At 39.8% G+C, this 12,725-nt stretch overlaps 1 protein-coding gene across 2 annotated transcripts in view; it reads left to right on the plus strand.

Moving 5' to 3' along the window:
* The window catches only part of KCNQ5 (potassium channel, voltage gated KQT-like subfamily Q, member 5), a 561,810-nt gene extending 549,085 nt beyond the window's left edge, over positions 1 to 12,725 (plus strand). Inside the window, exons 10-12 of one of the 2 annotated variants that reach the window (XM_011944426.1) lie at positions 5,785 to 5,916; positions 7,774 to 7,900; positions 10,245 to 11,761. In XM_011944426.1, the coding sequence (XP_011799816.1) occupies positions 5,785 to 5,916; positions 7,774 to 7,900; positions 10,245 to 11,207 (1,222 nt within the window). In that variant the 3' untranslated portion in view covers positions 11,208 to 11,761. Of the gene's footprint in view, positions 1 to 5,784; positions 5,917 to 7,773; positions 7,901 to 10,244 lie in introns of both variants that reach the window. The other variant, XM_011944425.1, reaches the window with a different exon arrangement.

Raw genomic sequence — 12,725 nt, forward strand, 5'->3', positions numbered from 1 at the left:
TGCAGAGGAATGACTAGAGATGAGCATTTGGAGAGAGAAGCAGAGAGCTCTCACCATTCACTACCCTCTTCCCTCTAGAGCTGCCCGAAGTCTCCAGTAGAGCTTCTAAACAAATAAACCTCCCATGTTCATTAAACTCGGGGCCAAGTGTTGGAATATCAAGCGTAGAAGACATAATCCCTGCATTCAAGGGTCTTACACAGTCTGGTGGAGGAAGCTAGTATATGAGCAAATAATTATAGTGTGGTGTGTTAGATACTAAGCTAGAGGTTAATAGAGAAGAGATCAACTGTTTTGTTGGAATCATAAAAATTTCCATGAAAGAAGTGAGCTTTTTTTGAGACAAGGTCTCACTCTGTTACCCAGGCTGGAGTGCAGTGGCAAGACTGTGGAGGCTCACTGCAGCCTCGACCTCCTGGACTCAAGTGATCCTCCCGCCTCAGCCTCCCAAGTAGCTGGGAGCATAGGCATGTGCCATCATGCATGGTTAATTTTTTATTCTTTGTAGAGACGGGGTCTCACTATGTTGCCCAGGCTGGTCTCAAACTCCTAGGTTCAAGCAATCTTCCCTCCTCAGCCTCCCAAAGTGCTGTGATTACATGTGTAAGCCACTACACCTGGCCAAAAGAAGTGACTTTAAAGCAAAGTCTTGAAAACACAGCAGGATTTCAGGAAAAAGAAATAGCAAATGGAAGAAATTGAAGTTTATAATTGATTGGCTATTGTTTTTGTGGACCTATACATACTTTATTGTTGCTGGAACCTAAAGTTCCAAGGAGGAAGTGGAAGGTGATGAGGCAAGTGAGATAGACAGAGGCCAGTTTATAAACAGCCATATAGGATGTGCTTCTAGGGAGTTTGATGTTTATCCTATAGGCCATGAAAAGCTAATGAAGGACTTTAGAAGGGAGGTAATATGCCCTTACTTGCATTTTGAAAGGTTTGTTCTTTCTAAGGTATAGCAGCAGAGATACAAATGAGGGGACAGCTTTGAGAGCTATTAGGACATGCCTGGTCTTCTTTTAACAAAAGTAAAATGACAGGGTCATCATTCTTTATATATAAATCATTGATTTCAAAAATATCTACAGGCCAGGTGCAGTGGCTCATGCTTGTAATCCCAGCACTTTGGGAGGCCAAGGCGGATGGATCACTTGAGCTCAGGAGTTTGAGACCAGCCTGGGCAACATAGGGAGACCCCTATCTCTACAAAAAATATAAAAATTAACCAGTGTAGAGGTATATCCTTGTAGGTCCAGCTACTCAGGAGGCTGAAATGGGAGGATTGGCAGATCTGGGAGGTCAAGGCTGAAGTGAGCCATGATTGTGCCACTGCACTCCACCTGGCATGACAGAATGAGACCTTGTCTCAAAAAAAAGAACAAAAAAAGAAAGTCTATGCTTTTAAACATTCTCTCCACACTTATAAACCATAGAACCTGATTTAGAACTTTCATATCTCACTTCGAACCTCTTTAATGTTTTTGTTTTCAACCCACAACACAGCCAGTTGAGAAGATCTATTTGATCTCCATCTTCAAAAACTTAATTCTAATAAGTAAGATTTTTTTAGCCTCAGTAATACACTGGCAAATGCTGAACAACCAGCTCTTCTGGAGAAGGAAACCCTGATTTGTATTGTTTGCCAATTTCTGTAGTGTAAATACTCCTGTCGTAGCTGTTTTCAAGCTATCAATGTGACATCACTGAGCAGGAGTTGAGAAGACGAGCAACATTACATTATTAGATAGAATTTCCATGTTACAGACACAATAGAGGTGAACAACGCAAGAGCATAGACAGTACTATACAGTAAAATAATTAGGAAATGGTGAGGTTTGAGTACATGTTACCTTTGTTTTCAATATAATGTACTTGATTGTAAGTCTATATAATCTAATTTTTAGTAATAGCTGTATTTAATAACCACCAAAATTCTTTTTTTTTAAATACTAGTTCTAGGGTACAGGTACACAACATACAGTTTTGTTACATAGGTATACATGTGCCATGTTGGTTTGCTGCACCCATTAACTCATCATTTACATTAGGTATTTATCCTAATGTTATCCCTCCCCGTCCCGGCCACCCCACCACAGGCCCCGGGGTGTGATGTTCCCCGCCCTGTGTCCAAGTGTTCTCGTTGTGCAATTCCCACCTATGAGTGAGAACATGCGGTGTTTAATAACCACCAAAATTCTTAAAAGCAGTCAGTGCTTAGGAGTCAATGCAAGCTTGCTCAAGGCATCACTGCACATACTCTTTTCTAAATAATCGAAATGATATTTATTAATCCAATTTTCACTATTTACTTCTCATACATAAAGTAGAAAAATCTGTAGGCAAAGCATTGGAGAAAAGGTAATACCACCTGAGGAGTGGTATGATGTATAAAAATAAATGATAAACCCATTAAGGGTTTTAAAATCTACTCTGTTTTGCATACTTATCATTATGTGAGTGTATTGAAATAACATAAAAGATAATCAGTTTCATTTTTAGTATTGATCAAAATTATAAGCCATAGATTTTCATTTTAACTTGAGCTAGCTAGCTCATAAATAATAAATTAGGTAAGTAAAACATGAAATTATTTAAGGCCTGCATAAACTATGACTGTGTGAGTGCTAGAGTGCAATACTATCTATCAAATGCCTTCAAAATGTACTTTCTGTTAAAACATCTCTGAAAGGAAAACAGAAAAGCAACAAGCAACTTTTGATGAATTATCTGAAAGAGTGCACATGACATCCCACCAAGAAACAACGGCAGATCCCCATTAGGGCAAAAAAGGCAGTTGGAAGTATGTGGGTTCACATCTGAGCAGACGCGTCCCAAACCACAAATGTCTGAGCTACAGCCAGAGAGAACACACTGACATATGCCGTAGCTTGTCCCTCTTCTACCACCATAGAAAAAAAAGAACTGCCAAAGATCCCACCCAGACTTCTCAATTCTCCAGAATTGATGCCATGGGAAAACCAGGAGGTAATGTGGGAGTGGGAACCAGACAGATCTGGGTGGAATCCTGGTTTTGCCTCATACCAGTTGCTTGTTTTGGGGGGCAAGTCACTTAAGTTCTTTGAACCTCAGTTTCCCAAAATATAAATAGGAGAAGGGAATATCTTATCAAGTGCTATTGAAGACATACAAAGTACTTCACATAACAAGTGGTAGACAGATGTTATGAAAACACAATCACACAACAACAATAAAACCACCTTGGGGGCCGGGCGCGGTGGCTCAAACCTGTAATCCCAGCACTTTGGGAGGCCGAGACGGGCGGATCATGAGGTCAGGAGATCGAGACCATCCTGGCTAACACAGTGAAACCCCGTCTCTACTAAAAGCTACAAAAAAAGTAGCTGGGCGAGGTGGCGGGCGCCTGTAGTCCCAGCTACCTGGGAGGCTGAGGCAGGAGAATGGCATGAACCCGGGAGGCGGAGCTTGCGATGAGCTGAGATCCGGCCACAGCACTCCAGCCTGGGTGACAGAGCGAGACTCCGTCTCAAAAAAAAAAAAAAAAAAAAACCACCTTGGGATGTATGAAGATGGTTTTCCTTTTTTCCTGCCCACCCAGGCATCATTAGCTGCTTTGAAGATAGCAAAGAAGGGTTCTAGGCTGTTAGATTAGCTCTTCTGGTTTTATTCTTAATATGACTCAGGTTAGAGAATCTTCTCTTTATCTCTTTCTTTCCTTCCTCCTCTTATTCAACAAATAATTTTTACTGTGTCAGAAACTGTGCTAAGCTCTAAGCACACAATGTTCAGGAAGAATAGTAACAGGCATAGTAGAAGTGGTAACAACAATAGCTAACTTTTATTAAGCACTGACTGTTGAATAAAAGACATCTAGGCCAAGCTCAGTGGTTCACGCCCGTAATCCGAGCATTTTGGGAGGCCAACGCGGGCAGATCATGAGGTCATAAGTTCGAGACCAGCCAGGCCAATGTGGTGAAACCCTGTCTCTACTAAAGATACAAAAAATTAGCCAGGTGTGGTGGCACATACCTGTAATCCCAGCTACTTGGGAGGCTGAGGCAGGAGAATTACTTGAACCTGGGAGGTGGAAATTGCAGTGAGCCGAGATCACGCCATGCACTCCCACCTGGATGACAGGGTGAGACTCCAACTCAAAAAAAAAAAAAAAAAAGACATCCATGTCTGCCTTTACCTAATTGACAGTCTGGTCTGGTATAGGGAAACATATTTACATAATCGCTCAGGACCAGAAATTTCACATGTAACATATTTTTCTCAGTTTTTTTAATACAGGACACTAAGGCTGTATGAAACCTAAATGCTGGTAAACCAATTTGGAACCAAAGCTCAATACGAAGAAGTTAAATTAAAATTATTCTTTACTTTCTGCTGAATAATTTTGCTTAAATGTTTTTGGGGGCAAAATACAAAACCTACACTGAATAAAGAAGAGATTGGTGAAAAATATGTGGTTAGAGAAAGGGAGTAAGAATATTACAGATAAGTGATTCAGGAATAATTAAGATATAATTAATTGAAAGTTAATAATACAATTGCAAGATAGGGTTTAGGCTTTTTAACCTATAAAACAATTTGGATTCCTGAAATCAGCTGTCACCTAAGATAGGCAATGGACGTTTTCTTTTTAAACTTTGCATTTGTTCCTAATCTTCCCACTTTCCACCAAGTGACAACAAATTTTGTCTCTTAGTGACTGATTCCCAGCCTGGGATCTACAAGTGTAGTAATGGAAGTCTATGGGCCATTTAATAGTTGAAAAACACCAACAGGTTTAAATTTACCTGCAATAAGTCTACACAAACTAATTCAAATGTTATGTTTCTCTGCTTTCATCAGAAATTGCATCAAGTTATTGCAGGAACTAGTTACCTTAGGCAGATTAGCTATTGATGGCATCATGGAATTTGTTGATGAAATATCGTTTGAAAAGATGGGGCCTATGTTGCGGGAGGTATTGTAATAAGAGGTCTCTGGTTCTGAAAAGCTTAGGCTCCCTAGTTTAGTTAAGAAATATGTTATGAAAAAAAAATAAAAATAAAAAAAATAAAAAATAAAAAAAAAAAAATAAAAAAAAGAAATATGTTATGGCAGGGACTGGTGGCTCATGCCTGTAGTCCCAGCACTTGGGGAGGCTGAGGCAGGAGGACTGGTTGAGCCCAAGAGTTAGACCCTGGGCAACATAGTGAGACCTCATCTCAAAACAAAAACAAAAACAAAAACAAAGTGTATTATGTTTAAAACAAAAAGAACTTGGCTAGTTAATCCAGCAGTATTCTGCAGGAATAATTTATGAGGGAAAAAAATGCAAATTTCCATATTAATGTGCATTTCCCTAGAGAGAACAGAGTGTTTTGCAAACACATTTGCATCTCAAAAATGCATGTAGTTCCATAAAAGACCATTTTAACAGCCTTTATATTTTTTAAGGGATGTTATTACTAGGTGTTATATCTTGGACTTCTAGAGATCACATGAAAAAGTTAGAATTGCATTTTGACTTTAACTTTCATTCAGGGTTTCAATGGACATTAAAAAGGCAAAACACTTAGTGTTCAGCCTCTTTTTTAGTGCGTTTTTCTATTCTTAAGGTGTGTCTCACATGGGATGTTCTTAAATTCTCCACTGTAATCTCAGTCTTTTATATTACACATCTGCAGAAGCCAAAAATAATTTGATGCATGACTTTTCCCCCCAGAGTTTCTTATTATATTTACTGGTAAACTATTTTGGTAACTTATATTAACAGTTATAAAGATTAATATGTAATATGTTCTCATACAGAATTATGAAATTTCATGTTGCAAAACGGAAGTTTAAGGAAACATTACGTCCATATGATGTAAAAGATGTCATTGAACAATATTCTGCTGGTCATCTGGACATGTTGTGTAGAATTAAAAGCCTTCAAACACGGTAAGCAATGAAAATGTCATTCCTTGTAAAGGAATGGGCATAGAAACTATCTAGGAAGAACTTCTCTTTAGTAGAGTAAGCCTCTGAACTCCATATTTTTAATTCATTTTTAGTGGGCAAATGGAATTTGCTTTTAACATTGATTTTATTTTCTTTTAACATAGATATAACTCAGGCATTCAAAGCATCCAACTGTCTCATTTTCCTCATCTGTAAAAATGGAAAGAAAGTTAGTTCTTGCCTCATAGGGTTGTCATGAGGATTGAATGAGTTAATGCATGTAATTCATAACATGTAACAGACCTGGCACTGTGTCTAATAAACATCAATGGTTGTTGCTGGTATTTGAATTATTACTGCTGCCCCTAAATTATCTAAATTCCATTTATTATCTAAATGCTAATCGTCCTTTGGGAATAATGTAGTATTTCTCCTTCATTAAGTTTCATCCAACCATCCAACCTGTGAAGACAGGCCTTTCTCTGACCTTTATACAGTGGTAGAGTCTACTGCAGAGCACAAGAGCACTCAGAATCTTGGTGTGCTGGGCCAAAGTTGAGACTTGGCCCTTGTGTTGTTTCCTGGTCGCAAGTGTGTTCACCTTGCTCTGGGCTAAGATTGAGCTCTTTCCTTCATTCATGTCCTGTATGGCTCTAGATATATAGTATCCTTCTAGTAGCATCTTATTGAGTGATTAAAAGAAATGAATTCCATATGTTAATTCCAACCACATATAGTTGATTGTGATTATCTCAAAGCCAAAATATTTAGTAAGTTCAGTTTTTGAAGAGCCTTGCTTTATTATCAGCACAAATCACCAGCATTTGTGATTGTATAGTGCCCAAAATGCAAGGACTGAGTCTTGAACTTTTTTTATGCCCTCACAGCACACTTAGCCCAGTGTGAGGCATAGAATGGGCCCTTAGTAAAATACCTGTTCATCAAATGCTATAGAAATAACAATTTGTTAATTCATTCAGCAGGTAATTATTGAGCCCATCGTGTGTGCCAGGACCTGTGGACATCCAGAGACTGATAAAATAATGACCCAGACCTTGTAGTTTGCAGTTTAGTAGATTAGATGTCATGGCAGGAAGTGAGTACTGCCTATGTTTCTCTGCAGACAAAGTAAACTGGAAAATTGTCAATACTCTTGATAATTCAATTCTAAACACATACAAAAAAAGAAGAGAGTGATTCTCATTTAGGCCGATCAAGTTTTCTTGGAAATTGCTTTAATTCATTCTGTAACATCTGTAACACGACCAGAGATTGTGGTCATATTACAATCTCTGCCTAGATGGCCATGGCCTTCTAAGTTCTTTAATAAAACTGTCTATGATTCCCAAGGTTTTATAAAGTTGAACTGCTACAGAAGTTATAGAACCAATCTTGGGTTTCTAGCTCATGTGTTTTCTCCAACTTGAATTCCAAAAGAAAAAGACCATAGCTTTCTTATCTGCTTATCTTTCACATATGTACAATAAATGCTCATAGACTAATCTGTTCTATTAATGCAAGATAACTGTAGTTATGATTTTTGTCATATTTTGAAATGGTTAAATTCAGGAACTGCCTAATCAGAGGTAGAAACATATTACTTTGTAGTTTAGGACACTTTTACTTCAGAAGATCACCCGTAAGTGATTTCATCTTGGACTAGAATAATGAGAAAATTAATCTCATGTGTAATCTCATGTTAAAATAAGCATATCAACTGGAAGAAGTTCTTTCTTATTTCCTCTTACATAAATTGAAGATAACTGTATTTAATTTTTGTTCCCAAAACTCTTCATTCTGGGCTAGGGCAATCTCTACCTTCAGCCCTCATAATCAGATCTCCTCTTTCTCTGATAGTGTTGATCAAATTCTTGGAAAAGGGCAAATCACATCAGATAAGAAGAGCCGAGAGAAAATAACAGCAGAACATGAGACCACAGATGATCTCAGTATGCTCGGTCGGGTGGTCAAGGTTGAAAAACAGGTACAACTCCATTACGCTGAGTAACTTTTTAGCCAGAATTTTTTAAATCAAAATGTATTGCCGGGCGCGGTGGCTCACGCCTGTAATCCCAGCACTTTGGGAGGCCGAGGCGGGCGGATCACGAGGTCAGGAGATCGAGACCATCCTATCCTGGCTAACACGGTGAAACCCCATCTCTATTAAAAATACAAAAAATTAGCCGGGCGTGGTGGTGCGTGCCTGTAGTCCCAGCTACTTGGAGGCTGAAGCAGGAGAATGGCGTGAACCCAGGAGGCGGAGCTTGCAGTGAGCCGAGATGGTGCCACTGCACTCCAGCCTGGGTGACAAAGTGAGACTCCGTCTCAAAAAACAATAAAAATAAATAAATTTTATTATAGGCAATTGTATGTATTACAGTGATTATTTTAAAATAAATAAAATCACAAAATAGTGAATAAAATTAAATGTTCTTTGTGTGTAGGTAGTGCTCTCTGAAATACTTTGGATTTCCATTTAAGGAATAGAAAATTTCATCTCATCAATTAATAGTTAATTGGAACCAACTGTAGATTTCCAATAGTTGAAAATTGTTTAAAAATAACAAAGATCTATTCTTCATTTGTGTTTTGGTTGTTTTTATTGTTTCTTTTTTAGGTCACTACTTTTCTCTTTTTTTTTTTTATTTTTTTTGAGAGAGTCTCACTCTATTGCCCAGGCTGGAGTGTAGTGGCGTGCTCCCGGCTCACTGCAAACTTCCCCTCCCGGGTTCAAGTGATTCTTGTGCCTCAGCCTCCCAAGTAGATGGGATTACAGGCATGTGCCACCACGCCCAGCTAATTTTTGTATTTTTAGTAGAGACAGGTTTCACCATGTTGGCCAGGCTTGTCTCAAACTCCTGACCTAAGGTGATCCACCTGCCTCGGCCTCCCAAAGTGCTGGGATTATAGGCGTGGGCCACAGCACTCAGCAGGTCACTCCTTTTAAAAATAAAACAAGGCCGGGTGTGGTGGCTCATGCCTGTAATCCCAGCACTTTTGGAGGCCGAGGTGGGCAGATCACAAGGTCAGGAGTTCAAGACCAACCTGACCAATATGGTGAAACTCCGTCTCTACTAAAAATAAAATAAAATAAATAAAACCTTATTGTAATTCTGATGACACATTGAATGTTTGTTAACCTTGAGTCTGTTGTATCTTCATATAAAAAGACAATTTTCCAGAAATCAAATGGCTCCCCCAATTTAATCAAAAATACTTCATGTATTAATTCTGGAGCATTTTGTACCTTTTTTTTTTTTATGTACCTTTAAATTCAGAATCACCTAGAGTGATACTTAAGGTCTTGATTTCATTATAGAATAAGTTCCTTACTAGACTTCTGTAGTTTCAGAATGTCTTCATAGAGGAGACTTAGAAAAGACAATCTGGCGTGAATGGGAAGTCTTTTCTTTTTTTTTTTTTTTTCCCAGACAGGGACTTCTCTGTCACCCAGGCTGGAGTGCAGTGGCACAATCATGGCTCACTGCAGCCTCTACATCCTGGGCTCAGTCAATCCTCCCAATTCAGTCTTCCTAGTAGCTGGGACTACAGGCAAGCACCACCACACCCGGCTAATTTTTGTATTATTTTTGGTAGAGACGAGGTCTTGCCATGTTGCCCAGGCTGGTCTCAAACTCCTGGGCTCAAGTGATTCTCCTGCCTCAGTCTCCCAAAGTGCTGGCATTACAGGCGTGAGCCACTGCACCCAGCCTGGAATGGAAAGTCTTAAAGTTGCATTTTTATAGTGCTTATATGACTTTTGAGAGGCACTATTTAAAGAAGTGGCGGCGGGAGAGATGCTAATAAAGACCATATAGAAGCCAAAGTGGCAAGGCGCGGTGGCTCAAGCCTGTAATCCCAGCACTTTGGGAGGCCGAGACGGGCGGATCACGAGGTCAGGAGATCGAGACCATCCTGGCTAACACGGTGAAACCTCGTCTCTACTAAAAATACAAAAACGTGGCGGGCGCCTGTAGTCCCAGCTACTCGGGAGGCTGAGGCAGGAGAATGGCCTAAATCCGGGAGTCGGAGCTTGCAGTGAGCTGAGATCCGGCCACTACACTCCAGCCCGGGCAACAGAGCGAGACTCCGCCTCAAAAAAAAAAAAAAAAAAAAAAAGCCAAAGTGTCCCTATCTTCCTAAGTCCTCCTCTGGCCCCATCATTGCTAAATGCTACATTCACTAAGGGTCAAGACTGCATCGTACTTTATGTTCAATATTTCTTTAAATGTGTTGGCACACCTTGGCTTCATTTTTTAATTCTAAAAAATGAAGTCCATTCCTAATAACAGATTATACTCATGTGTAACCATTTTCCTCACTTCTAGGTACAGTCCATAGAGTCCAAGCTGGACTGCCTACTAGACATCTATCAACAGGTCCTTCGGAAAGGTTCTGCCTCAGCCCTCACTTTGGCTTCATTCCAGATCCCACCTTTTGAATGTGAACAGACATCTGACTATCAAAGCCCCGTGGATAGCAAAGATCTTTCCGGTTCTGCACAAAATAGTGGCTGCTTATCCAGATCAACTAGTGCCAACATCTCGAGAGGCCTGCAGTTCATTCTGACGCCAAATGAGTTCAGTGCCCAGACTTTCTACGCGCTTAGCCCTACTATGCACAGTCAAGCAACACAGGTGCCAATGAGTCAAAGCGATGGCTCAGCAGTGGCAGCCACCAATACCGTTGCAAACCAAATAAACACGGCACCCAAGCCAGCAGCCCCAACAACTTTACAGATCCCACCTCCTCTCCCAGCCATCAAGCATCTGCCCAGGCCAGAAACTCTGCACCCAAACCCTGCAGGCTTACAGGAAAGCATTTCTGACGTCACCACCTGCCTTGTTGCCTCCAAGGAAAATGTTCAGGTTGCACAGTCAAATCTCGCCAAGGACCGTTCTATGAGGAAAAGCTTTGACATGGGAGGAGAAACTCTGTTGTCTGTCTGTCCCATGGTGCCAAAGGACTTGGGCAAATCTTTGTCTGTGCAAAACCTGATCAGGTCGACCGAGGAACTGAATATACAACTTTCAGGGAGTGAGTCAAGTGGCTCCAGAGGCAGCCAAGATTTTTACCCCAAATGGAGGGAATCCAAATTGTTTATAACTGATGAAGAGGTGGGTCCTGAAGAGACAGAGACAGACACTTTTGATGCCGCACCGCAGCCTGCCAGGGAAGCTGCCTTTGCATCAGACTCTCTGAGGACTGGAAGATCACGATCATCTCAGAGCATTTGTAAGGCAGGAGAAAGTACAGATGCCCTCAGCTTGCCTCATGTCAAACTGAAATAAGTTCTTCATTTTCTTTCCAGGCATAGCAGTTCCTTTAGCCATACATATCATTGCATGAACTATTTCGAAAGCCCTTCTAAAAAGTTGAAATTGCAAGAATCAGGAAGAACATGAAAGGCAGTTTATAAGCCCGTTATCTTTTAATTGCATGAAAATGCATGTTTAGGGATGGCTAAAATTCCAAGGTGCATCAACATTAACCCACTCGTTTAGTAATGTACCTTGAGTTAAAAAGCCTGAGAAACCAAACACAGCTAATGCTATAGGGTGTATGAATATGTCAAGTTTAGGTCATTTAGAAGATTTGACACTGTATTTTGAAATTATGGGAGTAAACACCTTCAAATTTCAGGCATTTCTGCTTTGTGACTAAATACAAACTACATTTTCAAGATTAGGCCATAATGTATATTTAAACACAATGGCTATCAACAGCTGCTAATAAGGTATCAACTAAAGCAGAATTGGGGAACAATAGAAATGGCTGCTTATTTCAAGATATATTTGCCAACCCGTTCCTATTCAGTCATTTTATTATTAATGTAATTTGAATGTCAGTTTGTGTGCTTTTGGTGATTTAGCGCTGTGGCAAGCAATTTTGCACATCATTTTCATGTTGTTCTTTATGACAAGAATGTTCTTCAATTAGAAAATGTGCAAATAATGAAATTCAGGGCCAGTGGGGCAAATAGACTATCTGACATATTTGACTTTATGAAAACGTATTCCCTGATGGCAGAATCAACTTTGTAAGTGGTCAACTTCTACACAAGCGTATGAAATACTGATCGGTAGAACAGCCATTGTGATTGGACTGGTTTCTCTGCAGTGGCGCCAACCCCAGGCTTGCCAATACTGCCCATGTAAAGGGCAAGTGTGAGAAGCTATTCTCATTTTGCTGATATACAGGTAGGACCCTGGGGGACAGGACATTTGAGTGGGACTGAGATAGGAAAGGCTTGAAAAGAATCCAGAAACACCACCAGGAAGTTGGCAAAGTAAAAGAAAATGACTTCCCCCTCAAAGGTCATGAGAGGGAGAGAAACAAACCAAAATAGGAAAACTAGACTTTTTAGAAAATGAGTATTGCTAGGGAATTCAACTACCTAATCTTCCCTTATTCTTATATATAAGCAGAGAATTTTTGCAAGGTATTTATTTTTTAATATGCCCTGAATGTCTTTTGCTATTATGTGTACATTTTGCATATGAAAGTCTGAGACGAAACTTCCTTTACTTTTTATACTGTAGTGAAAATTTTCTATTCTTCCCAAGAATGTTGTCCCAAATCTGAAATTACTGGTTCAATTTCCTGATATAAACATTTACAATTAGAAGCTAGATAGTACTGGCAGGGTCTGCACATCAGAACTTAAATATATCACAGCAGCAAAAAGATCAAGGGAAACAAAACGACAAATGTATTTATCAGAAAGCAAGCAATGCTGACTGCTTGTTAGAAACCCATCTAGCTATCTTAGGTCATCAGAACTTCAGCCAATGTAATGACATTCAAAA

This window comes from Colobus angolensis, unplaced genomic scaffold (assembly GCF_000951035.1).
Source record: "Colobus angolensis palliatus isolate OR3802 unplaced genomic scaffold, Cang.pa_1.0 Scaffold231, whole genome shotgun sequence".
NCBI lineage: Eukaryota > Metazoa > Chordata > Mammalia > Primates > Cercopithecidae > Colobus > Colobus angolensis.